This window comes from Amphiprion ocellaris, chromosome 7, assembly GCF_022539595.1.
Source record: "Amphiprion ocellaris isolate individual 3 ecotype Okinawa chromosome 7, ASM2253959v1, whole genome shotgun sequence".
Taxonomy (NCBI): domain Eukaryota; kingdom Metazoa; phylum Chordata; class Actinopteri; family Pomacentridae; genus Amphiprion; species Amphiprion ocellaris.
In genome coordinates, this window is record NC_072772.1 from 32,791,906 (window position 1) to 32,818,041 (window position 26,136).

A 26,136-nucleotide genomic window follows, 5' to 3' on the forward strand; every position below is an offset into this window, starting at 1 on the left:
TTTTCTTAATACAGTTTATTAAAAAAACATCAGAACAGGTAAACATTTGCTTTCTTTAAAAAAAAAAAAAAGTCTAAATACATAGTATGTGAGCATTCTGCCCTGCGTTGTAAAACATAACCAGTAAAAGTTAATAAAATTACTGCCATGTCGGTATACTATTATACTGTTAGTGATTTGTCAGTATGGTGTGACATTAAATTACACATCTTGGTGACAAAACATGCCTTTCATAAATAGATTGAAACTGCTGTTCAGAGAGGACGTTTGCATAAAAAAGCAACTTTAATCCACAAACCGGATATAAACATACAAAAACCAGACTAAAAAAGGTTTCATAAACAGTTCATCTCTGCTTCCTGTTTCAACAGTGTTGGTTTAAATGCTGGTCGAAAGCCGGCAAAGTTACAGTTAAAACATTTATTTTTTTTTAAAACAATAACGGAACAATAGGATTCCACTTTGTGTTTTCATACCTGTAATGTCACTTTTTAATAAATACAAGGTAACACTCAATCCAAATTCTGGCATGGCTGAGATTTATAGATGCAAATTATTGACAAAGTGCAATAATTCAGATGTAAACTGGACAAAACTAACCTAACTGACCTGCTGAAGAATGAATGGCTCACTGGGTGTGGAGGGGCGGCATCGTACGGATTCAATCAGCCAATGTGGCTCAGAGCTCGATGCCAAAACACCCACAGATCAATAAAAATTCAGTCGGTGCAACAGAAGCTGCTGCATAGTGGTTGGACTAGTTGAGCATTCAAGCTCATGAGGATGTTTTTTTTGTGTACAATCACAGTACTGTAAAGGCTCTTTGTATAAAAAGCATCTGTTAAAAGACTAAACTGTGCAAGGAGCCGTTCAGAACAACCACCTGTCACTGCGTTTCCTGTCGGAGGAAACATTTCAGGCTAGTTTCACTCTTTTCAGCCTTTAGATCAGACGGCGTTTGGCAGTGAAACTCAAACAGTACTTGAATTTTTTTTTCCAAGCACAAAATATTGGTTCTTATAAATATTTTTCTTCTGGCCAAACCACCTGATATCATAAATATACAGAATGTTTTTCATGACCTTTTCTGCTTGAAATTCTGACCTGACCTGTTAGAAATCATCGATAAATACGGAGTTAAAGGATCTCTTCACAGAAGATTTGACCCTTAATATTAGTGTTTCAGACATTCTGCCTCCAGCTAAATTACTTTCTCAGATCTTTCATTTTATACGTGCAATGAAGAACCAGCCAGTAAATGACTTCCTGGTTCTTTTTTCCTTCGTTCAGACCCCCTAATATTTAGTTGTAGAGCCACGCTGTTCTCTCCACACCTGATAATTGCCTGTAAACTTTTTATTTGCTGAATAAACCGTGTTCTCCCCTCCCGCCCTTTGTTCCAATTAGCTGAGTCACGCTGAAAACTGGAGTAAAACGCTGCTCATTGGCTCGTGATCCGCTGACTCACTGCTGAGTCATCAAGAGGACACAGCAGTATCTGATTACCACCCACACTGTTTTCACTGTGACTCAACCAAAACCCTTTATTTTTCACTAAAAGCTGCTCCTTGTGGAGACTGTTCTGTCTTTGACATCAACCCTTTCCACTTTTTTAGAGCCTTCTCAGCTTTCTAAATCCCATAATGCACTATTTCTCTGAGTGGTATATAAAAATAACAGACGCTGACAGTCATTTTTTTCGACAATCCGACACTTTGCCTCATGAATTCTGCCCGCGTTCGCCGACTTATTTGTTCAGATTGCATCTCGTTTGAGTTCATTATGATGGAGGCGATCAGGACTCCACCAGGATCTCCATCAGATTCTCCAGCTCAAACCCCTCCCTCATGAGATTCTGACCGGAAAAGGAAGAGGACGTTGGCAAAGAGAGAGCGGACGAGGAAGAGGAAGACAACGGGCTGAAGGAGGAGAACGAAGGCAGGCACTTGAGGCTTGGGTTTAGAGAGAGGGAGAAAGGATGCGAGGAGGACAGGGAGGGAGAGAAAGGAGGCAGGTACTGGAGGAGATCATCCCCAGCTGGGTATCCACCTCCACCACTCCTCAGCCCCAGCACCCCCATGTCCCTCTCCAGCAGGGATGTGTCTATGTCCTGGAACAGATCCTCCACAGTGAGATCGCTGAGGTAGCTGGACCTCATCACCTCCATGCTGCTCTCAGCGACCCGGCACTCCTCCCCCTCCTGCTCCCAGCCCACGCCACAGTCTCTGCTTCCCTGTTTCACCCACGAGACGCCTCCCTCAAAGGGCCCCGACAAGTTCTCCAGGGACCTGAGAGGTGTCCGCGGAGCTGCCTGAGGGCTCCCGTCAATGGTGGAGTCCAGCGCAGTGAGAATGGAGGAAATGGCAGCTGAGAGGGAGAGATCAGAATCTGTGGACATGGAGCCCCAGTCCTCGTCTTCATCCTCTACGCTCATGGGGACGTTTGATTCACTCGAGGGGCACGTTGGAGACAAACTTCCAGCACAATCTGGCGCATAATTTAAAGAAACCATCGGGGAGCCTTCTGCAGAGTCTCCTGTGGATATACTCTCCAGCTCTGTCACTTGGAGTGCAGATGAGGAGCTAAAAGAAGACTGTTCCGCCTCCTCATCTGCAGAAGGCGACCCACAATCCCCCAGGCTGACCTGCCGCAGAGTGTTGGCGATCAGAACGGACCTCCTCAGGCTGGGCTCCACTAGCTCCTGGCTGCGTTGATACTTGCTCAGGGAAACCGAGAACACAAACTGCCGCTGGGTCTCCCAGTTGGGGCTGGTCCTGTCTGGAACCTCCTCATCCTCTGGCGGGAGTTTACGCTTCTGCCCCCTCATGATCATCTTCAAACTGCAAAGGAACAAATAAAACATAAACTTTGACTGCTACGTTTTTTCCCAGTTAATAAATAATCAAGGAAACAGATAACCAATATACACTACCATTCAAAAGTTTGGGGTCATCCAGACAATTTCATGTTTTCCATGAAAACTCACACTTTTATTTATGTGCTAACATAACTGCACAGGGTTTTCTAATCATCAATTAGCCTTTCAACACCATTAGCTAACACAATGTAGCATTAGAACACAGGAGTGATGGTTGCTGGAAATGTTCCTCTGTACCTCTATGGAGATATTCCATTAAAAATCAGCCATTTCCAGCTAGAATAGTCATTTACCACATTAACAATGTCTAGACTGGATTTCTGATTAATTTAATGTTGTCTTCCTTGAAAAAAAAGCTTTCCTTTCAAAAATAAGGACATTTCTAAGTGACCACCAGTAGTGTACATTTGCAGTAAAAATTAAAAACCCTGTGTCAAAATTTTGAATATTACAAACCCTAACACAAAACTAATAAAATATCTTGATTTATGTTGTATATTAATGTAATTAAAAGATAAATTTTCAACGTTTATCCGTCAGTGTTGATCAGGCTGCTATTTATGGTGTGTAATCAGTCAGATAGTGCTGTTTCGAGGTATTAAGACTATAAATTGTTTATTACAGATAGAGAGAGAGAAAGTAGTACATTTTTACATTTATCCATTTTTGGGGGGGGAGTTGGTTGAAAAAAATGACCATACAGATAATCAGAAAAGGGTACACCTCTTGAATAAAATCATTTTGTCAACATTTTGTCAAGAATCCATTTCGTAATTTTGTCGCAAGTGTTTCATTTTCAAGTGCAATGTCATGTGCAATATTTCATTATCGTGTGTACTACTTTGTTACCTTAGAAACATTGCCATTATCTCTTACCTATGTATTCTAGTCTTGCCTTTTGCATTTACATTTTATGTATTTTTTGTTTTCTGAGCAATATCTGGCAAAAAATTTACTTCTAGATTAATAGAGTTTTATATATTTATGTACACTAGTAAACGTACAAGGGATGCTGAGATTTAACAACAGAATACAGTAGAAATACAGAAGAAGAATGGGAAAATATCAAAATGCTTAAGTGACAAACAGATTTGATTTAAAAAATGCTAATTTACCATGAGTATGAGGACTTGCTTGTTTTTTCTGTTGTAGTCATAATTGTAATGTTTACAATCAGTAAATAGAGTAAAATTTTAAAGTTAAACTGCTGGTTATAACACAAGAATAAGTGATGAATTAATTACATAAGATACAAATTAGGAAAACTTATCAGACAGTGAATCAGGACCGGAAGCTGATGTTTAAATGTGTGTTTAAATGGACTTAGTGTTTTTTTTCCTTTTAGAATTATTAAAGATTTGGCAAAGAACTGACAAAGACTTTGGATAAAACTTTCAAACTTAGATAACCGTGTGGTTTATACGTGGATTTATCGTGTTTTAATGGAGGATTTCTGGTTGAGTCACCAGCAGCTCATTTCAAATGCAGAATGGGGGTTGCAACGTTAGTTTCCCGAGTAGGAGGGAAAAACTTTCTGGACCGAGAAAAACACGCAAAACTCAAAGTAAATCAACTTACAGCGACACGAATTTACTTGATAAAAGAGGCCAACAAACAGCATCGAAGTAAATTTACCGAGAAACACGGTAAACTTTAAATATTTACAGAAAGTTAGATGTTGAGAAAACCGACCTGTTGAATCACTTCCCGTCTCTCCTCGGTTATACCGTCGCCGTTTAACGTCGTTTTTCCGCCTCTTCTTCCAGCTCAACAAACCGGTTTACCGTCGAAATTTTTACTCAACTCATTCAGGAATAGATTACCGATTAAATAGCGACTTTTAGAACCCTTGTTTTTAGTTTAAATTCAGGAGAGTTTAGCTAATCAGCTCGCTCGCTCCTCTCCCGCCTGTGATTTGAGTTTTACGCCAATCAGCTCACAGTTGGGGGCTGGACGTCGCAGGGCATCATGGGTAATGGAGTTTATGTTCGTTACATTCCATTACTGTATTTTCCTTTTAGAAAAAACGAATTAAACACACGCTAAACTACTTGCAAAGCCAATATAATATGAGTATAACAATTTTAATATTTGTAGACGTGGAAATTAACTCCTGCCTTTATTATTACCACCCAAACCGGACTGCCAGGTTTGTTATTATGTAATTTGCATAACACCAATTCCTAAATGATTACATCACCGGCAGAAAAGGGAACTCGTCCCTGTATTGTTTTCTTACAATACAAATACGTGATAAAACAATAGCACAATTGTCACTGAATGAGGTTTTCAGTCAGTAAAATACTTCTAAAAAATAAGTTGGGCTTCTAAACCGATCAATAAATCAAAACATGTGGGGAAAATGCGCGCCTTTTACAGTCAATTTCACAATGAAAACGAAAGAAAAAAGCAGCCACGCACAGAAAAATAGAGAAATAAATGAATGCCACACGTACAAGTCCATGGCAAATGTGATTTTAACTGTAAACGCGGCTGTCCTTATTTCAGACAGAGGAAATTGATATTTACCTGAAAGCAGCAGCAGCCAGACAGGACGGAAAACATTCAGTGAACTCGACCTACTCCGTCGTAAATCAGGAACATGCCAAAGTTTACGGTTTCAGTTTTAATTCTATCATCTGACTTGAAACCACATGAAGTGCGGCGAGTTCAGTTTGAAAAAAACACCCGAAACTCCTCCTCTTGTGCCTGGGAAGAGTCAAAACAACAAAAAATAGATTAACTTCCTGTAGTTTCTTTCAAAATGTAAAGATTATAGCTTATTGGCGCCTGTTTGTAATATAATATAATATGATATGATATGATATGATATGATATGATATGATATGATATGATATGATATGATATAATATAATATAATATAATATAATATAATATAATATAATATAATATAATATAATATAATAAGGTCATGTGTTAGGTTAAAATTTAAAACTATTATTGACATTTATTGAGCCTTTTAATTTAAAAGGGCATCATCTTTAAGAGAAAATATGAGCTTTAGTTAAATTGTAATGAGTGAAACTGTTGTGTTTTCTAAAATATGTCCGTCTCTTGCACATTTAACCCTCAGTCCTGCCTTGACCTCTACATTTCTGCTTTTTTATTTTGAAGGCAGCAGCCACAGGTTTCTGCTGTTATGTTGGTTTCCGTGTCTGCTTGACGGTCTCCAGTCGGAGGGAGTTGCACAACAGCTACACATGCTGCTCATCTGACTGACTGGTTGTCCTTTAACACAGGACACACTCACAGGAGGAGAAGTTGAACCACACTACCTAGAATACATGCCGCCAAACACCTCACCTGCTGCAGCGGAAATAAAAATTTTGTCTAGATTTTTAAAAAATAAAGTCATTTATTTATTCTGCAGCAAACAGAAGGATCTCACATGTTAAAACTGCATTTTTTTCCCCATTCTACACCAGTTAATGTTCATTTTAGGAGAAGTACTATGTGCATTCTAATAAAAGGCAACAGGTTTTCCATTATTCCCAGTGAATTTTTGCAGTTTTACTCTTGTTTTATTCAATCTCTTTTAGCTTTTTTTTTCCTTCATCTGCTAGTTTGGGTCACTTGCTAGGAAAATGTGCAGGGACAAGCCTTGGAAATGTCTTTTGTTATGCAGATGGTCGCAGATTTAGTCTGTATAGGAGCAGCAGACTAAATTAACAACTCATCCCTGCTGCCGTCGTCCTTCTGAACAGAATTAAGTGCTTCTTTTGTCTGTTGTGTGGTTAGGAGTGTATGTGGTGAATGTGTGCTGTTGTGTTGCTGTTTACTGCAGACTGTAAGACAAATTGCCGCCCTAAAGATCAAGATTACCAGATGAATAGGTGGTAGATTACAGAGATTATAAAACGCTACAGTGAACACATCGTGGTCCATCTGATTCCAACATACAGGCTGAAATTAAGGCCCTCTAAGCTTGATAAAGTAGACTAGTGAAGCTGTGGAGGATCTTTAGGACTTCAGGATAATTACTGTTAGTCTAAATGAACACAGAGAGGCTGTAACGTCACATATCAGCATTAAAACAACGACAAACTCTGGTTTACAGCCATGTTTAGATGGTTGAAGAATAATGAGGTGGAGACGGAAGCAAGTTTAAGGATGGTGATTTTTCAGACAACAATTGAGAAAGGATTCTTATAGACCACTGACTGTAAACCCAACTCCACTGATGACCTGAATGAGTTCTAAAGTCACTTTGAAAGACAACAGGACTGTCCTGAAACCATCCACTTTAGTTTGTCAGCTTCACCTCCAAAATCTCCACAACAGTCTGAGACGACTTTCACCATCCTGGAACGACCTCAATGGATTGTTCAAGAGACAGAACCCTCCAGAACCAGCGGAACAGACTCTACCTCTCTCCAGGTTTCATAGATATACCAGTCTGCTTCAGGTTCTCCACCATCATCCTCAACAAAAAAACAAGGGCTAAATGTCTACAAACCCACCGCTAAGAACTCTATGGTGATGAAGTCATTTAAGCATCTTGTATTGTCCCACTTTAAATCTATCACAGTCCCACTACTGGACCCCTACAGGGGTCAATATGGATCTCTACCTCATTTTTCAACATCCACACTAGGATTGTGGATTTTAGCTCTACTTTTTAATCATTCCGACTCTGCTGCAGGAAAAACTCTCAAGTTTCACCTGTCCGACTGCCTCACTGACTTCCTGTTTTACAGGAAACAGCAGGGGAAACTGGGAAAACGTGTTTCACACCCAGAAATCAGCAAGGCAGCTTTTTAAAAAATAAAAATAAAAAATTCCCCATCAACCCACTTACAGCAAGTTTTTTCACTCATTAAGTTAGTTTGAATGACAATATCTCAGGAACAACTAAAGACAAAATCCTGAAATTTTTTTCTCACCATGCCATTGAATCAGAATCTGCAATATGGGACAAGTAGACCGAATAAACTCTGATTATGGTGAATTGAAGTATTTTTTAAAAAATTATAATATGAAGCCATCATTGAAAGTCCCATATTTAAGCGCATATTAACAAAAAAAAAAAAAGCTGATGATACATATATGAACTAGTGATATTTTCTGAACTATTTGTAGCTGCATGACTGATTGAGCAGGTTTGACAAGTTGTACCATAAAAACTAAAACATTACTAGATAGTCTGATCCTTTAAAATATCTTCCTCTTGTTACAGTTTATTGTTAAGCACCAAAATACTGCATCAGGTTATATGAATATTGAAACCATTTTGGCAATAAAACTGATTCTAATTCTGACTCTTATTCTTCCAAATACATTTCCTGTTGGACAGACAGTAAAATGTGTTCAAGAACTAAAAAGAGAAGTAAAATTTCCTTCTTCTGTAGCAGCTAAGGTTACTATAACCTGGATGACATATTGATAAAGTTAACCATATTGATGGTTTAATTGGTGGTTTGAAATGTATTTTGTATTGCATTTTAAATATAGTTGTGAGCTAAAAATGTCCGTCCTGATCAATGTTAACAGTTTTTCAATAAACAACTTACAGCTTTATGTTCATTCACATTAAACTTTATTCTTCCAGCACAGTCTTTTGTACAATTTTCTGCTTTTTGTACAAAAGTTTAATTTTTAAGAGCTAGAAAAATGTGTTGTATCAGATGTCTCTTATGTGCAGCTGATAATAAAATCAAAATTAGTATAAAAATCCACCGAGCAAAAGCTGCTCAATTATAACAATTAAAGGAAAACAAGGAAGCTCAAATGGTTTATAAAAAGAACACTGTATATAATCTGAATCTACATAAAAATCTTTCCTTTATTTATCTCTTAACATTTTCTCTTAGAATTAAAGTATGGCACAAGAAGAAATGTAAATCATTTGTAGTCTCCCCACAGTCCCACAGTCTTGCTGTCCCACTCGGAGGTGGACAGACACTTGACGAAGAAATGTCCGAGGTCGTGTTTGGAGATGGCTCGTCCTTTCAGCATGTTCTCTGCCGTCATGTAGCTCTCTGTCAGCGGAAGGTCGCCTGAGAAAGAAACAAAAAAAGTAAATAAAACGTTAGAAAACTGGTGAATGCTCTCACTATCTGCAGATAATCGGTTTGATGAATCCTGACATCATCATCTTGGAACATGTTCATGACCACCAGGGAAGAAAAACTCCATTGATGGAAAGACCTGGTCATTCAGTATCTTCAGGTATCAGCTGACCTCATTCTTTGGGAACATAACGTTGCTGAACCTGACCAACCCCAGATCATAAACCTAACCTCCACAGACTGGTAGGAACTAGCTATGATGAGGGCATCACTTCATCTGCCTCTCTTCTTACCCTGATGCCCCCATCACTCTGGAACAGGGTAAATCTGGACTCATCAGACCATGTGACCTTCTTCCATTGATCCAGAGTCCAATCTTTATGCTCCATAGGAAGCTGAAGCCTTTTTTGCCCTGATTAACCTCACTGATCAGTGGTTTTCTTAGAGCTACAGCTGTTTAGTCCCAATCCTTTGAGTTCCCTTCGCATTGTGTGGAAATGTTCTTACTTTCACTATTAAACATAGCCATGAGTTCTACTGTTGATTTCCTACCATCATCTAAGAGTTTGTTCCTCGAAGACGATGGTTCACCACAATAATGCGTTGGACGGTTCTTAACCTGATTTCAGTAGTTTCAGAGATCTCATTAGTTGTTTTCTTTGCTTGATGCAGGCCAATAATTTGACCCTGATGGGACAGATTAACATCCTTTCCACGACCAGTAAACATATTACCACTAAAAAGCTATTAGAATAGTACATAACATAACATAATTAGAACACTAATATATTATTTTTAGGAATTTATTCATAACTTTCTAAGTTTCTATTAAACACACTTGAAGTGAGTGATGTTTAAATGCAGCTAAATCTCTTATTTTCCTTCTGACCTCCGATGTGAGGCGGCATCACGGCCACGTAGTCGAGTCCCGACGACTTCAGCACCGAGTACATCCGGTCGTGATCCTCGGTCACAGGAATCAGACGAGGAGGGACTTTGGATCGATCCCACAGCAGGAAGGCTGCAAGGAAAGATGAATTTAAATAGACGAAGAGAGAAGAAACAGAAAGACACATTCAGTCTTTGTTATACTTCATGTCTTTATGCATTTTCTTGGCTTTTGTTATCACTCTCAGACAAAAAAGCTGATTTAAAAAAAGAAGATCTAAACTCAAAATCATATTTCTTAACTGTCTAAACACTCATTAGAGTCCAAAAAATGCATTTTAAGTGACTCTTTGTATTTCATTCTATAGTAATCAGCCAGAAAATGACTAACTTTGATTATTTAACCCACTTTCTTCTAATTTTCCAGGGTTAAGTGGTACCTGACATGCAGCCGACCACCTTGCGGATCCCTCGAGCCTTCATGGCTTCGATGATGTTCTTGGTGCCTTCAGACATCATGGTGGTCGGACCTGAGGAGCACAGAGCAGAGAAGAAGTCAGTAAATATTACAAAACTCTGTCTGAGTGTAGTTTTACTGCAGTAACACGAGTACAATATGTCCACTGAGAGACACTGAACATTTAATTTACTCTATTTTACAGAACTTTTCTAAGAAAGTAGTAGCTCAGAGTAAAGGGAAAACATAAGAACTTAACTTTAACTACAGTTTGTTGTCAGTTAATACAGTATTTAGAAGATCTACAACATTACAACACAGAATATTAGGGTATAAAGTGAAGGTAATGTAAAATATAAAATTCAATTCAATTAAATTAAATAAACACAACTAAATTAAACTAAACTTAAATGAAATTATAAATAAAATAAAATTTAATTAAATAAAGTGATATATGATAAAAATCTATAACATATAATATAGAAAAAATAAAAGGGGAAAGAATGAGACAGCATAGAATATTAGGGTATAAAGTGAAAGTAATATAAAGTCAAATTAAATTAAGTTCAATAAAATAAAACTAAATTAAATTAAGTGAAATGAGATTAAAAAATATATAGAAAATATAATACAGAAAAAAAATAAACAGAATACGCAAGAATGTCAGAATGTGCCTGGATTAGATTTAGAGGACCTACAACATGAAAAGAAATATTAAAATTTATTAATTTGGGGAAATATTGTGGAAATGTTGAACTTGTTTTAGCTTTATATGTATTTAATATGTTCTTATAATATATGATCTTTGGTATAACATCATAAATCTTGTCCACCTTTCATTTTCTCTGTCTGTTAGATTGTGTCGCAACAATACAGTGACAGTTGTAAAAGCATTACGGCGACCTCTAGAGGATATTTTACATTATTACACCATTTTAAACTACAATTTAAAAACTACAATTCTCCTTGTGTAAGCTGAACACGACCTGTTATGTAAGTTCACCATTCAAGGTGAGAAAACAAACAAAGAAATCAGTGAAATGCTTCAAAAATTAATTAACAACTATGAAAAGAATGATAATAATAACAGAAATCTGAAACTAATTAGCACCTTTAATGAAACGTCATTAGTTTATGTCTATTTCTGGGATAAAAACCTCTGTTGTTGCACTTTTTTTCTTATTTTATGGCATCTTCTTTAGCTATAGCTCCTTACTGAGGTCGTTCCTGGTGCCGAGGATGATGATGACAGCATCTTGACCCTCCATCGTCTTCTTCACGTCCTCTTTATTCAGAACGTCTCCCACCACCACTCTGGATGCTTTGTGGTCTGCAGGCAGCTTGGCAGGGTCTCGAACCAACACCGTCACATCATAACCTGACGGGAAAAACACTGATTCACACCTGATTCTGCTACAGGTAGGAGGCGTCTCTGTGGTTAGATTTCATGAATTTACCCTCAGCGTGGTGGAAAACTGGCAGACAAAGAGTCACTTTAATGTCATTGCTAATAAACAAACACTGATTTGTCCGTTTCAGCTGCTTGGGAACCCCCAGACTGACCCTGTCACGTCCACCTGTTGGGGTTTTTGTGCACTAAATTCACTTTAAACCCAGCAGAGTGACATGATTTACTTTGTCTTCTATAATGAGTCCACTATCTCCACGGCAGAGATCCACCCTGAGTGCACGGCCCAGATAGCGAACATCTTTCCACTATCAGCTGTGACACACGCTGCTGTGACTCAGCGAAAAGCCTGACCTGTAACGGCTAACATGACTCAACAGTTCTGGGCCGAGCGGGAAGAGAGGAAACAAAAACGCTGCTAAACCACATGAATCACATGAACCTTATGACATAATGTGTTTGGAAACACAGAAAACTGCAAAAAGCAGAATTAGAGCAGGAATTGATGGTTTCAGTCTCATTTAAAAGTGAATTTATGAACTAAATTTAAGTTTACATTGAGAAAACGACACGTATTGATAGAAATTACATTCTTAAAGTGTGTTAATTTGAGTGTTTTAACTGAGATAACCAAGTGTATCATGTTTAAATAGGACTCCCCTATATATTTCTCATTAAAAAATAGTCATGTTGATGATCAAATATGTAAAAATGTGTGAATTTACATCATTTAAGTAAACCATAAGTTGAAAATTAAAGAGGTTTTGACTGAATTTCTAATGTTTAAGTGTGATTTCAGGTATGCACAAATACATTCTTCATTTAAAATAGTCGTGTGGATCATAAATTGTGTGAAATGTGTTAATTTAAACAATTTAAGTCGACTGTATTAAAATTAAGAGTTTCTGACTGAATATCTCATGTTTAAGTGTGAATACAGGTATGAACAAATACATTTCTCATTAAAAATATCATGTGGATAATAAATGTGTTCATTTAAATAATTTAAGTGGACCGTATTGAGAAAATTTGAGTATTTGACTGAATATCTCATATTTAAGTGTGATTTCAGGTGTGCACAAATCCATTCTTAATTTAAAATAGTCGTGTGGATGATAAAATATGTAAAAATGTGTTAATTTAAATCATTTAAGTAACCAAATGGAGAAAATTAAAGACTTTTTGACTGAATACCTCATGTTTAAGTGTGATCGCAAGTGTGCTTCATTTAAAACAGTTAATTGGATGATAAAATGTGCAAAAATTTGTTCATTTAAAAAATTAAATGAGCCATATCGAGAAAATTAAAGAGTTTTTCACTGAATATTTCATATTTAAGTGTGATTGCAGGCATGTACAAATAGATTTTTAATTTAAAACATATAAAAATGCGTTAATTTAAATCATTTAAGTCAAACGTATTGAGAAAATTAAAGAGTTTTTGACTGAATATGTCCTATTCAGTGTGACTGATACACATTCTTCATTTAAAACAGTCATGAGGATGATTAAATACGATTTTACTCTGAAGTTTTTTCATTTAATGTGAGACTAGACGCTGCTGGACGACTTTCTGGCTAATTATGAGACAAATAAATCACATAAGCTCAAGTTTATTCCACTTTGTGACCTTTACGTGAGTAAACTGTCACATGATTGTATTTAATAGCAGATAAGTGACTAGTGGATGAAAACTTTGGGTAAAACAGACAAAATTTATTTTTTCTAAGCTGCGAAGTCCAATTTAATGCAAATGTATTATAATGCTACTAATAAAACTAATAAAGGACCCCTGTTTGACCACCAAAAAGCACAAATACATATTCTATTCTATTCTATTCTATTCTATTCTATTCTATTCTATTCTATTCTATTCTATTCCAGGTGCTGCTCACCTGCAGCCACCGCCAGCGGAAGGGTCGCCAGTCCGGTCATTCCCGTGGCTCCAAATATCGCGACGTTTTTAATGGAGTCCGACATTATCGTTCTGTGAAGAGGGATCAACAACAAACACAGCAGTAGCAGCAGCAGCAGCAGCAGCAGCAGCAGCAGCAGCAGCAGCTCGTTTACTGGAGAGTTTCTGCGGCTGAAAGTCACTTTAAACCCTCCAACATGTGCAGAAACGCCTCTTTACTTCCGCAGCTCCGCCTGGCTCCTCCTCTGGACGAGTTAAAGGAACCTGCAGCTTCAACACGGTCTGAAAACACTAAAACCTGCTGGGTTTTAGTGCAGGTTTCATTTAAACACTGGGAGGACACACTGAGCACGTGGTTGGTGGGTTTTCAGCGGCAAACATTTCATTCAATGCGTCCTGGTGGATTTTTACGCACCTTTTTGTGATTTTTCTGCATCAATTCAAGCTGTAAATGTCATTTTATGTGTGTGTAAAATGAAACACAAATGTCATTATTCAGGTGACACTTGAAGTTCACGGGTGCAGGTTTAAGTTAAGTGCAGAATTTGTGTTTATTTAGCGTCAAACACTTAATTTCCTGCATTCTGGTGAGTTTTTCTACACCAATTTGTCACTTTGGTGGATCAGTTTATGGTGAAAATGTCATTATTTTTCATGTTAAGAAAAAAGGCACTAGTTAAGACTTCAAGATGTAAAAGAATGTAACAATACTTTCAAATATTTACTTTCCAGATAAACCTTTCTTATTTAAAAGTATTCCACACATTAAGTGCACGATTTTTTATTTTTTTTTTAACGTCAAACACTTGATTTCCTGCATTCTGGTGTGTTTTAATGCAACAATTTGTGATTTTTCTGCATCTGTAAATGTTATTTTTTGTGCAAAAGAAAACACAATTATCAGGCACCAGGTGACACTTTACATCATGGCTACAGGTTTAAGTTAAGAGCAGATTTTGGGGTTTATTTAGCATCAAACACTTAATTTCCTGCATTCTGGTGAGTTTTTGTGCACCAATTTGTTCCTTTTCTGGATCAGTTTATGATGAAAATGTCATTCTTTGTGTAAAAACAACAACAAAAACCCAGCACCAGTTAAGGCGTCAAGATGTAAAGGAATATAATAAGGCTTTCAAATTCTTATTTTCCAGATAAACCTTTCTTATTTAACAGTTTTCCACACAGTAAGTGTAGGATTTGGTGCATTTTTTGAGCTTCAGACACTTAATTTCCTGCATTCTGCTGCTGCACAGTGGTGTAGTGGTTAGCACTGTCGCCTTGCAGCTAGAAGATCCCTGGTTCGCGTCCCGGCTTTCCCGGGATCTTTCTGCATGGAGTTTGCATGTTCTCCCTGTGCATGCGTGGGTTTTCTCCGGGTACTCCGGCTTCCTCCCACAGTCCAAAAATATGCTGAGGTTAATTGATTATTCTAAATTGCCCGTAGGTGTGAATGTGAGAGTGATTGTTTGTCTCTGTATGTAGCCCTGTGACAGACTGGTGACCTGTCTAGGGTGTCCCCTGCCTTCACCTGAGTCAGCTGGGATAGACTCCAGCCCCCCCATGACCCTAGTGAGGATTAAGCGGTGTATAGATAATGGATGGAATGGATTTGGGGGGGTTTGAGGATCAAACATTTAATTTCCTGCATTCTGGTGGATTTTGTGCACCTATTTGTGCTTGTCCTGCACATTAATTCACCTAAAGTGAGTGTGTAAGTTTAGCTGTGAAACATGCTGAGTGTTTCTGTCATCTGACTGTTAGAGGCAGAACTACTGTTGAGCAACAACTGTAGAGAAAAGGTCAAAGTTCTCTGATATTCCCTACTTGTGCATGACTGGTGTTTTTTTGGTTCTTTTTTAAAAATAAAATAGGATTTTATCTCCGTAGAACAACAAAAACTGACCACTGAAGGCTTCAAGTGCTCTGAACTCATTCACTTTCCTTTTTGTTTATATAAAAAAACAACTTTTGTTCACAGGAACAAACTGAGATCTATTTTGTTTCCAGCAAAGATTTGTTCATTAGATTGTGCAGATTTATTTTTTGCAAAAATGCTTTGATAAATCCTTTAATGTTTCAGAATAACATCTCTAAAAGCAGACAGTGCAGGTTCTGTGGCTGCAGCAGCTCACTGCAGCTGTTCAGTCAAACATTAACCAGAAAGAAAAGTGTCATTCAACCCTCTTACATCCACAAAGCAGCTCTTACAAAAATATTTTCCTGCTGATTATTTGTCAAAAAATTATTCTGTCTGCCTAAAGGATTCATGAAGTTTATTTAGGGGCCAAAAGAAAAAAAAGTCTTGTAGAACTCACGTTTAATCTATGCAGTTCAACACAACTTAGCACGACAACTTGTGTTTTTTTTTTTTTTTTAAATTAACTTTTCTAAAATTGCCTCTTGACTTTTCCATCAGATCTGATATTTCCACACAAACACAACAAACCCTGCAGGAAGCTGGTGAAGAGCCAGAAATGTTGGGATGTGTTCAGTCATTCTCAGCGATGGTGCTGCTTTTGTCCGAACTTAAAATTATCTAGACGGCAAAAAAAATAAGTAAATATTGCAGCAGGGTGCCTGATAAAATGAGACAAAAAATAGCAGCAAATATTTGCAAAAAAACCCTCATTTTTACTGTTTTAAGTGTTTCATGGTCAGAGAACAAAATACTGTTTATAAGAATACAGATTTTTTTAATGTGGACATCATGTACAGTTTAGCCTGTATGTATTTATTTATAGTCGACATTTATTTTTGTCTGTGTAGTTTAACAAAATGGAAAACCTTTTTTTTACATTTATAAAACATTTTTTAATCATAATATGCATAATCTAAATTTGCCAATATGTGGAAATTAACAGCTCTAATAAAATAAATAAATTGATAATAATAATAAAGCGTATTGCTGCAGTCAGATGAATAATTTTTTTCTCTTTTCTATTTTTAAAAACTTTTTTCCATAATATACTATGTTTTTCAAAATAACAGCAAATATTTGTAAAATAAAATTTTTTTACAGATACAAACACATTAAAATAGTGTTATGAAAATAAATTTTTTATGTGGACATTACTTACAGCTTTGATGCTTTGTCTGTGATTTTACTCAACACAGGCAAAATCTAATTACAGTTTTGACAGCTGTTTAATTTTTAATACAGATTTTTTTCAAAATAACAGCAAACATTTACATTTTTGCACAATTAAATACACTAATAATAATAATAATAATAACAATAATAAATTTGACAATTTTGCAGTCAAACGTTAAAGAAAAAAATGACCATAAAAATGCTGATTTCTTTTAAACAGTGAACTTCTTTAGTATGTTATTTTAAGTTTTTTTTAATTTAATGATATAGAAGAAATTTGTAAAACAACTGTTAAATTGATCAAAATAATAGGCAAATTGAAAACTGTAATTTTATTAAAAGTGTAATTTGAAACTGATGTGGATCATGGATCATATGGATCAAATGATGATTGTGAAAAAATTTCTCTCTCCCTCTCTTCCTCCCTCTCCATCCTCTCTCTCTCCCTCTCTCTCTCTCCATCCTCTCTCTCTCCCTCTCTCTCTCCATCCTCTCTCTCTCCCTCTCTTCCTCCCTCTCCATCCTCTCTCTCTCTCCCTCTCTCTCCTCCCTGTCTCTCTCCCATCCTCCCTCCTCCCCCCCTCTCTCCCTCTCTCTCTCTCCATCCTCTCTCTCTCCCTCTCTCTCTCTCCATCCTCTCTCTCTCCCTCTCTCTCTCTCCATCCTCTCTCTTTCCCTCTCTCTCTCCATCCTCTCTCTCTCCCTCTCTTCCTCCCTCTCCATCCTCTCTCTCCCTCTATCTCTCTCTCCATCTCTCTTCCTCTCTCTCTCTCCCCCCTCTCCTCTGTCTCTCTCTCTCTCCCCCTCTCTCTCTCTCCCTCTCCATCCTCTCTCTCTCTCTCCATCCTCTCTCTCTCTCTCCATCCTCTCTCTCTCCCTCTATCTCTCTCCATCCTCTCTCTCCCTCTATCTCTCTCTCCATCTCTCTTCCTCTCTCTCTCTCCCCCCTCTCCTCTGTCTCTCTCTCTCCCCCCTCTCTCTCTCTCCCTCTCCATCCTCTCTCTCTCTCCCTCTCTCTCTCTCTCCTCCCTGTCTCTCTCCCATCCTCCCTCCTCCCCCCATCTCTCCCTCCCTCTCTCTCCTCCCCCCTTCTCTGTCTGTCCCCCCTCTCTCTCTCTCTCCCTCTCTCTCCTCCCCCCTCTCTCTCCTCCCTCCCTCTCTCCTCCCTCTCTCTCTCTCTATCTCTCCCTCTCTCTCTCTCCTCCCCCCCCTCTCTCTCCTCCCCCCTCTCTCTCTCCTCTCTCTCTCTCTCTCTCCCTCTCTCTCTCCTCCTCCCCCCTCTCTCCCTCTCTCTCTCCTCCCTCCCTCTCTCTCTCCTCCCTCTCTCTCTCCCCTCTCTCTCCTCCCTCCCTCTCTCTTCCCCCTCTCTCTCTATCTCTCCCTCTCTCTCTCTCCTCCCTCCCTCTCTCTCTCCTCCCTCTCTCTCTCCCCCCTCTCTCTCCTCCCTCCCTCTCTCTCTCTCTCTCTCCTTCTCTCTCTCTCTCCTTCTCTCTCTCTCCTCCCCCTCCCTCTCTCTCTCTCCCTCCCTCTCCATCCTCTCTCTCTCTCTCCCCCCTCTCTCTCTCCCTCTCTCTCTCTCTCCTCCCCCTCCCTCTCTCTCTCTCCCTCCCTCTCCATCCTCTCTCTCCTCCCTCCCTCTCTCCTCCCTCTCTCTCTCTATCTCTCCCTCTCTCTCTCTCCTCCCTCCCTCTCTCTCTCCTCCCTCTCTCTCTCCCCCCCTCTCTCTCCTCCCTCCCTCTCTCTCTCTCCTCCCCCTCCCTCTCTCTTTCTCCCTCCCTCTCCATCCTCTCTCTCTCTCCCTCTCTCTCTCTCTCCTCCCCCCCCTCTCTCTCTCCCTCCCTCTCCATCCTCTCTCTCTCTCTCTCCCCCCTCTCTCTCTCCCTCTCTCTCTCTCTCCTCCCCCCTCTCTCTCCCTCTCTCTCTCTCCCTCCCTCTCTCTCTCTCTCTCGCCTCGCCGCACTGATGCTGCTTTTTTCTCTCCATCCTGAGCAGCGGAGCGGCGGAGAAGGAGGCGGAGGAAGCGGAGAGGTTGTGTCAGGTGGCAGCGGGACCTCTATGGAGATCATCATCGGCTCCACCGACAGCGTCTCCCGGCCGCCGCTCACCGCCGCAGCCGCTCTGCGTCCTTTTGGTCTCCGGGAAGGGGGAGCCGCTCCTGTCGTCACCCCCAGAGTAGAAACCGTCCTCCGGTAACAATCGGAGCCGATCGTGGGGAGGCGGGGAGACCCTGCTGGAATAAAAAAAACCGCGGAGCCTCCATTGATGAAGCTCCTCATCGATCCGACCCAGCGACGTCTTGGACATAAGAGGAGGACAAAACCGAGCAGAAAGCCGCAGCTAAAGGTAGGAGCGGTGCTTTTTGCTGCCTTCCCCGGGTTTGTTCCGTCAGTCCTGGGGGGGAGATGTGGTTTCTGCCCCTGCAGGAAGCCGGCCTGCATTTGGGTGCAGGGTACCGCAGTGATCCGGCGCCGCTTCATGCCTTTTTTTCTCCTTCCTCCCCCTACATGTGATGCACGCATGGAGAGGAGCTCCTGCAGCATGATGGTGTCCTTTAAGGGGAAACAAGAGCCGAGGAGCAGCACAGAGGCCTAGTGCATGTCCGACCGGCTTCCTTTTTTTAACCTTTAACTTTCAACTGATTGACTTTAACTGCAGAACATCTGAACCTGCACCCCTGATGCTGTTTATTTCACAGGGCGAGTTTCTGCATCTAATATGACCTCACATCACTCTTCCATCCTCTTGGTATCAGTTGTTCCCGCATCCTGAGGGGATCTTTGCATCCTGCAGGGGGTCAGATTCATTCATTCCAGGCCTGCAGCAGCAGCAGCAGCAGCAGCAGCAGCATAGCTCTGGCTTTAGCAGATGCACTGAAGCCTGTCAGATGTTAATGCGGTGGGTTTGATCACAGCTGCAGTGAAAAGTCACCCCTGCCAGTTTGTTGTTGTTGTTTTTTTAGAAGAATTAAAGCTCCTGTGTTGTTTTAAGATGTGCAGGCAGGTGATGCTAGCTTTGGTTAGCGGCTGAATGGAGACAGAACGAGAGAGAAGACGGAAAAAATGGGCCAAATTGTGTCATTATTAGCAAAAACAAACAGCTGGCAGTGCTTTTTTTTAAGTTTAGTGATATTTATTAATATTTCTTATACACTGTGGGGGTTTATATGCTGAAAGTCAAGTGTTTTTGACCTTTATGTGCTTTTCTGCAGTTAATGTATCACAAATCATGATATTTTATGTTATCTAGTGTCATTTAGTAAAAAGACGGCCGTTATGTGCAGTATTTTCTTAAAAGTGATAGAAAATACCCTCATATTAGTAGAAATTGCTATAATTAAAGTAGAGTAGAATAATCTTTAATTTATTCTTATTGCAAATTTGCAGTGAAATGATCATTATTCCAATATAAAAATAGCTATATAAGGGCATAAGTAGGTGGAATCAAAAGGATCTCCATCAGAAATAAACTTTGTTTTTAAATTAGCACCAGTTCTGTTGTGATAATTATAGTGTACAGTAATTTAAATATTACATTCTGTACTGCAGAATGCATGTGTGCGCTGTATAAACTGAGTGTAGCCCTTAGAATAAAACCGAATTTCTTTTATACTCATTGCAAATCTGCAGTGAAATAATCATTATTCCATTATAAAAATAGCTATACGGAGTGTATAAATAGGTGGAATCAAAAGGATCTAAATCAGAAAGATACCTTGCTTTTAAATTAACACCAGTTCTAAACAGTTCTGTTGTGATAATTATAGTGTACAGTCATTTAAATATTACACTCTGTACTGCAGAATGCATGTGTCCACTGTGCAAACCGAGTGTACCCTTTAGAATGAAACAATTTCTTTTATTGTTATTGTAAACTTGCAGCAAAATAAGTGAAATTAAAAGTGGAATCAAAAAGAATCTACCAGAAACTTTCCCTTTAAATGGTCACCAGTTCTCCAGGTTTCACTGCAGTTTGAGCATTTTGCAGAACTTTCCACAGTCTTCTGCAGACTTGGGTTGTTTTAATGCTTCCTGGGTCTTCATCTGACCCCAGACTGACTCCATGATGCTCAGTTTAACCTTCGTCTCGTCCTGCCAGTCAAAATTGACCCGTTTTAAAGTTTGAAAATGTGGGAAACATATATATTTTCAAATTTCTCATGTCCACATTTTCAACATTTTTGGGAAATTTTTGAATATTTTTTGGTGAAAAAAAGAAATGCTAAAAAAAAATGTTTCTTAAGAACATTCACAAAAAAATCAACCAAAATCCAGCGAATTTCGCTGGATTTTGGTTGATTTTTATGTGAATGTTCTTAAAATAGAAGTTTTACTGATATATATGGAATCACTTTAGATATTTTTAGGATTTTTTTGGAAGATTTTTACTCATTTTTTTGAAAATATTTACAAGAATTTTCTTGCCAAATTTGGGGGATTTTTTTTTTTTTTTTAATAAAATTTTTAAAGGAAATTTCTAAGGAATTATTGGAATTTTCTTCCTAAAAGTTTCACAAATTTTCAGAAATTTGGGTAATATTTTTGCTGAATTTTTGGATTGGATTTTTGGACACGGAAACAATATTTTTTGATGCCCGTAAATGAAGACAACAGGAGGGTTAAGGTTCTGTAGGAGCCGTGTGTTTCTGCAGGACTCTTTGTTCTTTACTGCGGGTCAATAATTAAGAACCAAAGCCTCTAAAGTGTCTCAGATTCATGCATGGTGCTCTCCATGTGTGTGTTTAATTAGAATACAGCATTGTAAAGCTTCATCGCAGTTCTTTGTGACACCCTGGATGCTTAATCGGCCTCTCGGGGACACTGATGCTGTTTATCGGAGCACAAGGTGACTGTTGTGAGTGAGACCGGTGCTTGTGCCGGATCAGAACTGGGCGTGGGCCACCGCCACCGTTTCCAGATGTTTTTTCTCTGGGCCGAGGTGAAGTGAGTGAAAGTGACTCAGTGCGGTGTGTGGAGTGCGTAGCGGTGTGACGTCACGCCCAAAGATGCTGTGTGTGAAGGAGAAAGAGGCAGAACGAGGCAGCTTTAACCACCAAGAACCGTCTAGATGTCGGATATTTCCTGAAAAGTGTCCAGATAAAGTTTAGAAGAAGTCCTGCAGTGGTTGTATTTCAGCTCAGGCTGCACAGGATTCACGTTTGGAGAAGATGTTAGTGACACTGATGCAGATATCTGCAGAATATGGGTCATTCCAGGATTGGAGGACGTTTGGGCTTCAAAATGTTTGAAAAATAAACCTTTTCTTTTACAGTTTTCTGCTCCATATTCATCAATAACAGGTAATAAACTATCAAAGGCTTGATTGTCTCAGCTTCCACATCAATGGAACCATTTTTATTCCATGTTTTCTGTGTTGTTTGCTAACCCTACTCTAATCACAGTAACAGGGTTGCTAATCCATGCTAATGTGATCTTTTTCTCAGCAGTAGAAGCTAGATATTTAGCTGCTGTTACTGCTGACCAAGAGGACAAACTGACTGATGGAAAACAGTAAAAAGAATTAGTCTGATCCTGATAATATGAGGTAGAGTGAGACATTCAATCAAGGCTGACAGTGTTATGAAAATATGAAAAATAGAAGAGAGGACATAGCTTTGCTCTACACATTCTTTAGGAAAGCTGTTTGATGATATTAACAATAAAAACAAGACAGAAAATGACAAAAACGAGACATAAAATGAGAACAAGACACAAAAGACATAAACAAGAGACAAAACAAGAAAAACAAGACACAAAATGACAGAAATGAGACACAAAACTACAATAACATCATCAACAGGGTTGTTGTGGGACACATACATAATAGTTGTTATTTAAAATATTATGTTGATTAAAAAAATGTTCCCACAATTGCAAGAGACATCAATGAAAAAAACAATACCAAAAAAAGAGGTTCTAAGTTTCATTTAACTGTTTTATTTGAGATTTAATTTGGTCATCAGGGAGTGGGACAAGAGAAAAATTATATTATAGAGGAAACTCCAGACTTATTTGGTATTTTTAAAAATATTTTCAAGCATTCTTTTCTCCTATTTTTTATGTTTAGTCTCAAGACAAGTGCATTTACACAACAACTACATGGACAGACAAACGTAGACACTACAGTATTATCAATGACCAAACTTAACCTAAATATTATAAATATTGTGTGATTATTTAAAAAAAAAAACTAAATTAGTGGTATTTTATGAGGTTTGTTGTTATATTATTATATTTTATTACTCTGCCAAGGAACACGGTGGAGTTATGCGATGACTGGCATTGGTTTGTCTGTCTGTCTGTCTGTCTGTCTGTTCACAACATTACTCAAAAACGGATGAACGGATTTGGATGAAATTTTCAGGTAAGGTCAGAAATGACACAAGGACCAAGTGATTAGATTTTGGCAGCGAGGCGGCTTATAGTCTGGATCCATGGATTAGTTGAAGATTTCTGTATCATTGTGAGATAGCAGCATGGCGTCACTGTAACTATGACAACAAGTGAACACTATGTCAGCTGTTTGCTGATGATCACATGATTGTGATCCAACTACAAATCCACCACTGTGGACTTATCGGGATTTATCTGTCAGAAATGATACAACGACTGAGCAGCCTTGGTGGAGTACTGCGCTCTCTGAGTGCTTTTCTTGTTTGCCACAGTGGTGGAGTTTGTGTAGTGACAGAAATATTATCAGTGTAAAGTTAAACGATAAAAGAGAGTCTTTTGGGACTAATTGAGACTTTAAAACCAGTTTAATCAGTGGATTATTTGATCCAAATTCCAGAAACTCAGCATAATTCTCTCAACTATCAATAATCTGATGACATATTAGCTAGAAAGCTAAAGATATGATTAACGTCTCTGTCTGATGCGTATGAGATACTATTGATAAAAGCTTAAAAAAAAAAATCCCCTCAAAGACAGCGAGCTGCTGACTGATTAACTCTGGCAGCTGTCCTTCTCCTTCCTCCTCTTCTTCATCTTTCTGATGATTACGTTTCCACTCCTTCAGTCTCTTTCTTTTCCCCAATTCTCTTCATTTCACCTCAATAAGAACGAGCTCTCCTCCGTAATGTCAGCCTGTATTTCTGTCAGCCTCAGAGCTTCCTTCCGTCTCCATCTCTTTTCATTATGTCTGCCTCCCCGTCTATCTCTAAATTTACCCTCTGGATCTACAGAGATGGACAGTCCGGTGCTGTACTCGGCTCTCAGCTATTCCTGGATCACTGGTGCAGTCATCTGACCGGAGGAAATCACTCCAGTCGGAGGAGTTTATTTATCAGGACACCAGATCTGATGGACACATGGGACGTTAATGTGGGAAAACCACACGAGTCCAGTTGAAAATTTGTTGATAAAACACATGAAGTTTGACATATTCTCAATGGTGCAGCTGCTTTTAAATCTGTTTCTTCACATGTTGGATTTAGCAGCTAAACCCTCCTTTAGTGCAGTTTGTGTTTCTCCTGCTTTCCAAAAACTTGTTGAAGTGACAGATATTGTCCTGAAACATCATTAACAGCACTGAGACTAGCTTCAGGCACTTACTGCACTGTATAAAAAATAAATTTAAAAAAGTAAAACTCTGTCAGCAAATGGTGCTAAAAATATATATTAAAAATGATGAAATGCTGTAATATTCAAAAACTGTCACAACATTGATATAATGGAAAATATCTGTACAATCATTTGACTTTAGCTGAATTAAATAATAATTAATTAAATAATTACTATTTAGAAATATACAGACATTATGCATAGTCTAGGAAAAAAAATCACTATATTTTTCCAATCATTCTTTCACTTCTGATACACATTTTTAAATTTTATTGTTATTTTTGCTATTTTTCAATTGTATATAATTTTTTCAACCATTTTGTCAATTCTAATATCAATTTTTTAAGCAATTTTTCAATTCTAATACACATTTTTTATTTTATTTTTTTTTACCGTTTTTCAGTTGTGATATACATTTTTTAAAACCAATTTTCAATTCCAATATAAATTTTGTATTCTTCTTCTTCTTCTTCTTCTTCTTCTTATTACAATTTTTCAATTCTAATATACATTTTTTATCCAATTTTCAATTCTAATATACATTCACTACTCCCAAATAACGGCAAATATTTGTAAACTAATAATATTTTCTTATTTAAACTAACTAAATAAAAAACTAAACAACTAACTAAATAAATAAATGAATAAAATAATGAAAAGTTGTAGTGTAATTTAAAAACAAAAATAATGTATAATGCAGTCTGATTTATTTTATTTTTTAAATTTTAGAATATATAAATCCTTTTAGAACAGTTAAGGTCCTTAGTTGCTGCATACTGTTAAGATGAAAAGCTGTTTAGTTTCAAGTAAAAAATAAATGAAATTAAAAAGACAAGTAGAAGAGCCGTAGCGAACTTCAACCACCTATTAAAGCCAGCAGATTTCTTTCTTAAACTTTCTTTAAAAAAACTTTATTGGAACTGGCAGTGGACAAATGTTGGTGTTTACATTCAGTCTGAAACTCCTATTGGGACTATTTGGATGCAGATATTGTGGTATGAGTCAAGATTTTAGTAGAAATTGTCATTTTAGATTTATTTTCCACTGAAAAAGGAGCAAAAGTACACTCGGCCATATTGCAATTACAATAAAATTTCGATTAATTGCTCAGCCCCAGTGTAATCTCCACATGATGGTTAGTTCAGCAGAGAAGCTGCAGATTCTGATTAAATCCCAGCGCTTATTAAAACTCAGATCATCTTGTAGTGTGATTTAACACATCGTACACGTTTAATAAAACTTGCACAGTGTCTGCTCAGCTTTTAATGCTAACTCTATGAGCTAATGCTAATAGACGGCAGCAGGTAGGTAGATGCTTTATTGATCCCAAAGGAAATTCAGGAAACCAGCAGCATATTAAACATACAGAAATAAAATATAGAGATCCAAAATTATGTGCAGAATGTATATGCTAAAGCTAAAAAGCTGTGTAGATGGTGTACAGGTAGGCATGTGTGTGTCCAACATTGTCAAATAAAGTGCAGATGGAATCGTAAAAGTTTATCTCTGCGCTGCAAAAATGTTCCAAAATGAGTGAAAATATGTTGACATGAGTGGAATTCTGATGCTAAACCTAGAAAATCTCATCCTGAATCTTGTGAACTGACAAAAATGCAACCCTTTCACCTTTAGATGTATGAGATTAAACTGTATAAATCCTTGAAATACTGACTGAATAATAAATATTCAACATAGGAAGCATCAGCTCTTTTTCACACAGTTTTTTATTTTACCTTCTACCTTCTTGTGCCACTAAACTCACCGTCGTCGGCCACTGAGCAGCTTCACTGCAGCATTCCGGGGATAAGTGCTTGTTTCAAGGGCGCTTGATGTTTTGGCATCACATGTCCTGCAAAGATTAGAGTATTGTCACTGTTCGGTAGTATGGAGGCATCGAGCCAAACGCTAATA

General features: G+C 38.2%; 3 protein-coding genes across 8 annotated transcripts in view; 1 reads left to right on the plus strand and 2 right to left on the minus strand.

The window, feature by feature from the left end:
* sertad3 (SERTA domain containing 3) lies at positions 1-5,563 on the minus strand. Of its 2 annotated transcripts, none has more exons than XM_023295906.3 (2): positions 5,408-5,563; positions 1-2,840 (listed from the first exon to the last, which is right to left on the minus strand). In XM_023295906.3, the coding sequence occupies exon 2, from the start codon at positions 2,831-2,833 to the stop codon at positions 1,796-1,798; it is 1,038 nt and encodes a 345-aa protein (XP_023151674.2). In that variant the 5' UTR covers positions 2,834-2,840; positions 5,408-5,563; the 3' UTR covers positions 1-1,795. The 2 variants fall into 2 exon arrangements, with proteins under 2 accessions (XP_023151674.2, XP_023151673.2); XM_023295905.3 differs by lacking the exon at positions 5,408-5,563 and adding an exon at positions 4,571-4,814.
* A 2,849-nt stretch (positions 5,564-8,412) lies between these two features.
* Positions 8,413-13,722, minus strand: blvrb (biliverdin reductase B). The gene is made up of 5 exons (XM_023295907.3): positions 13,556-13,722; positions 11,469-11,630; positions 10,236-10,325; positions 9,797-9,928; positions 8,413-8,895 (listed from the first exon to the last, which is right to left on the minus strand). Exons 1-5 carry the CDS (start codon positions 13,638-13,640, stop codon positions 8,741-8,743), a joined length of 624 nt encoding a protein of 207 aa, XP_023151675.1. The 5' UTR covers positions 13,641-13,722; the 3' UTR covers positions 8,413-8,740.
* Positions 13,723-18,867: 5,145 nt separating this feature from the next.
* Positions 18,868-26,136, plus strand: part of LOC111583325 (spectrin beta chain, non-erythrocytic 4-like) — a 136,003-nt gene continuing 128,734 nt past the window's right edge. For all 5 annotated transcript variants that reach the window (XM_055012470.1, XM_055012471.1, XM_055012472.1 and 2 more), the window contains exon 1: positions 18,868-19,009. The gene's annotated coding sequence lies outside the window, so the exon portion shown is untranslated. The remainder of the gene's footprint in view (positions 19,010-26,136) is intronic.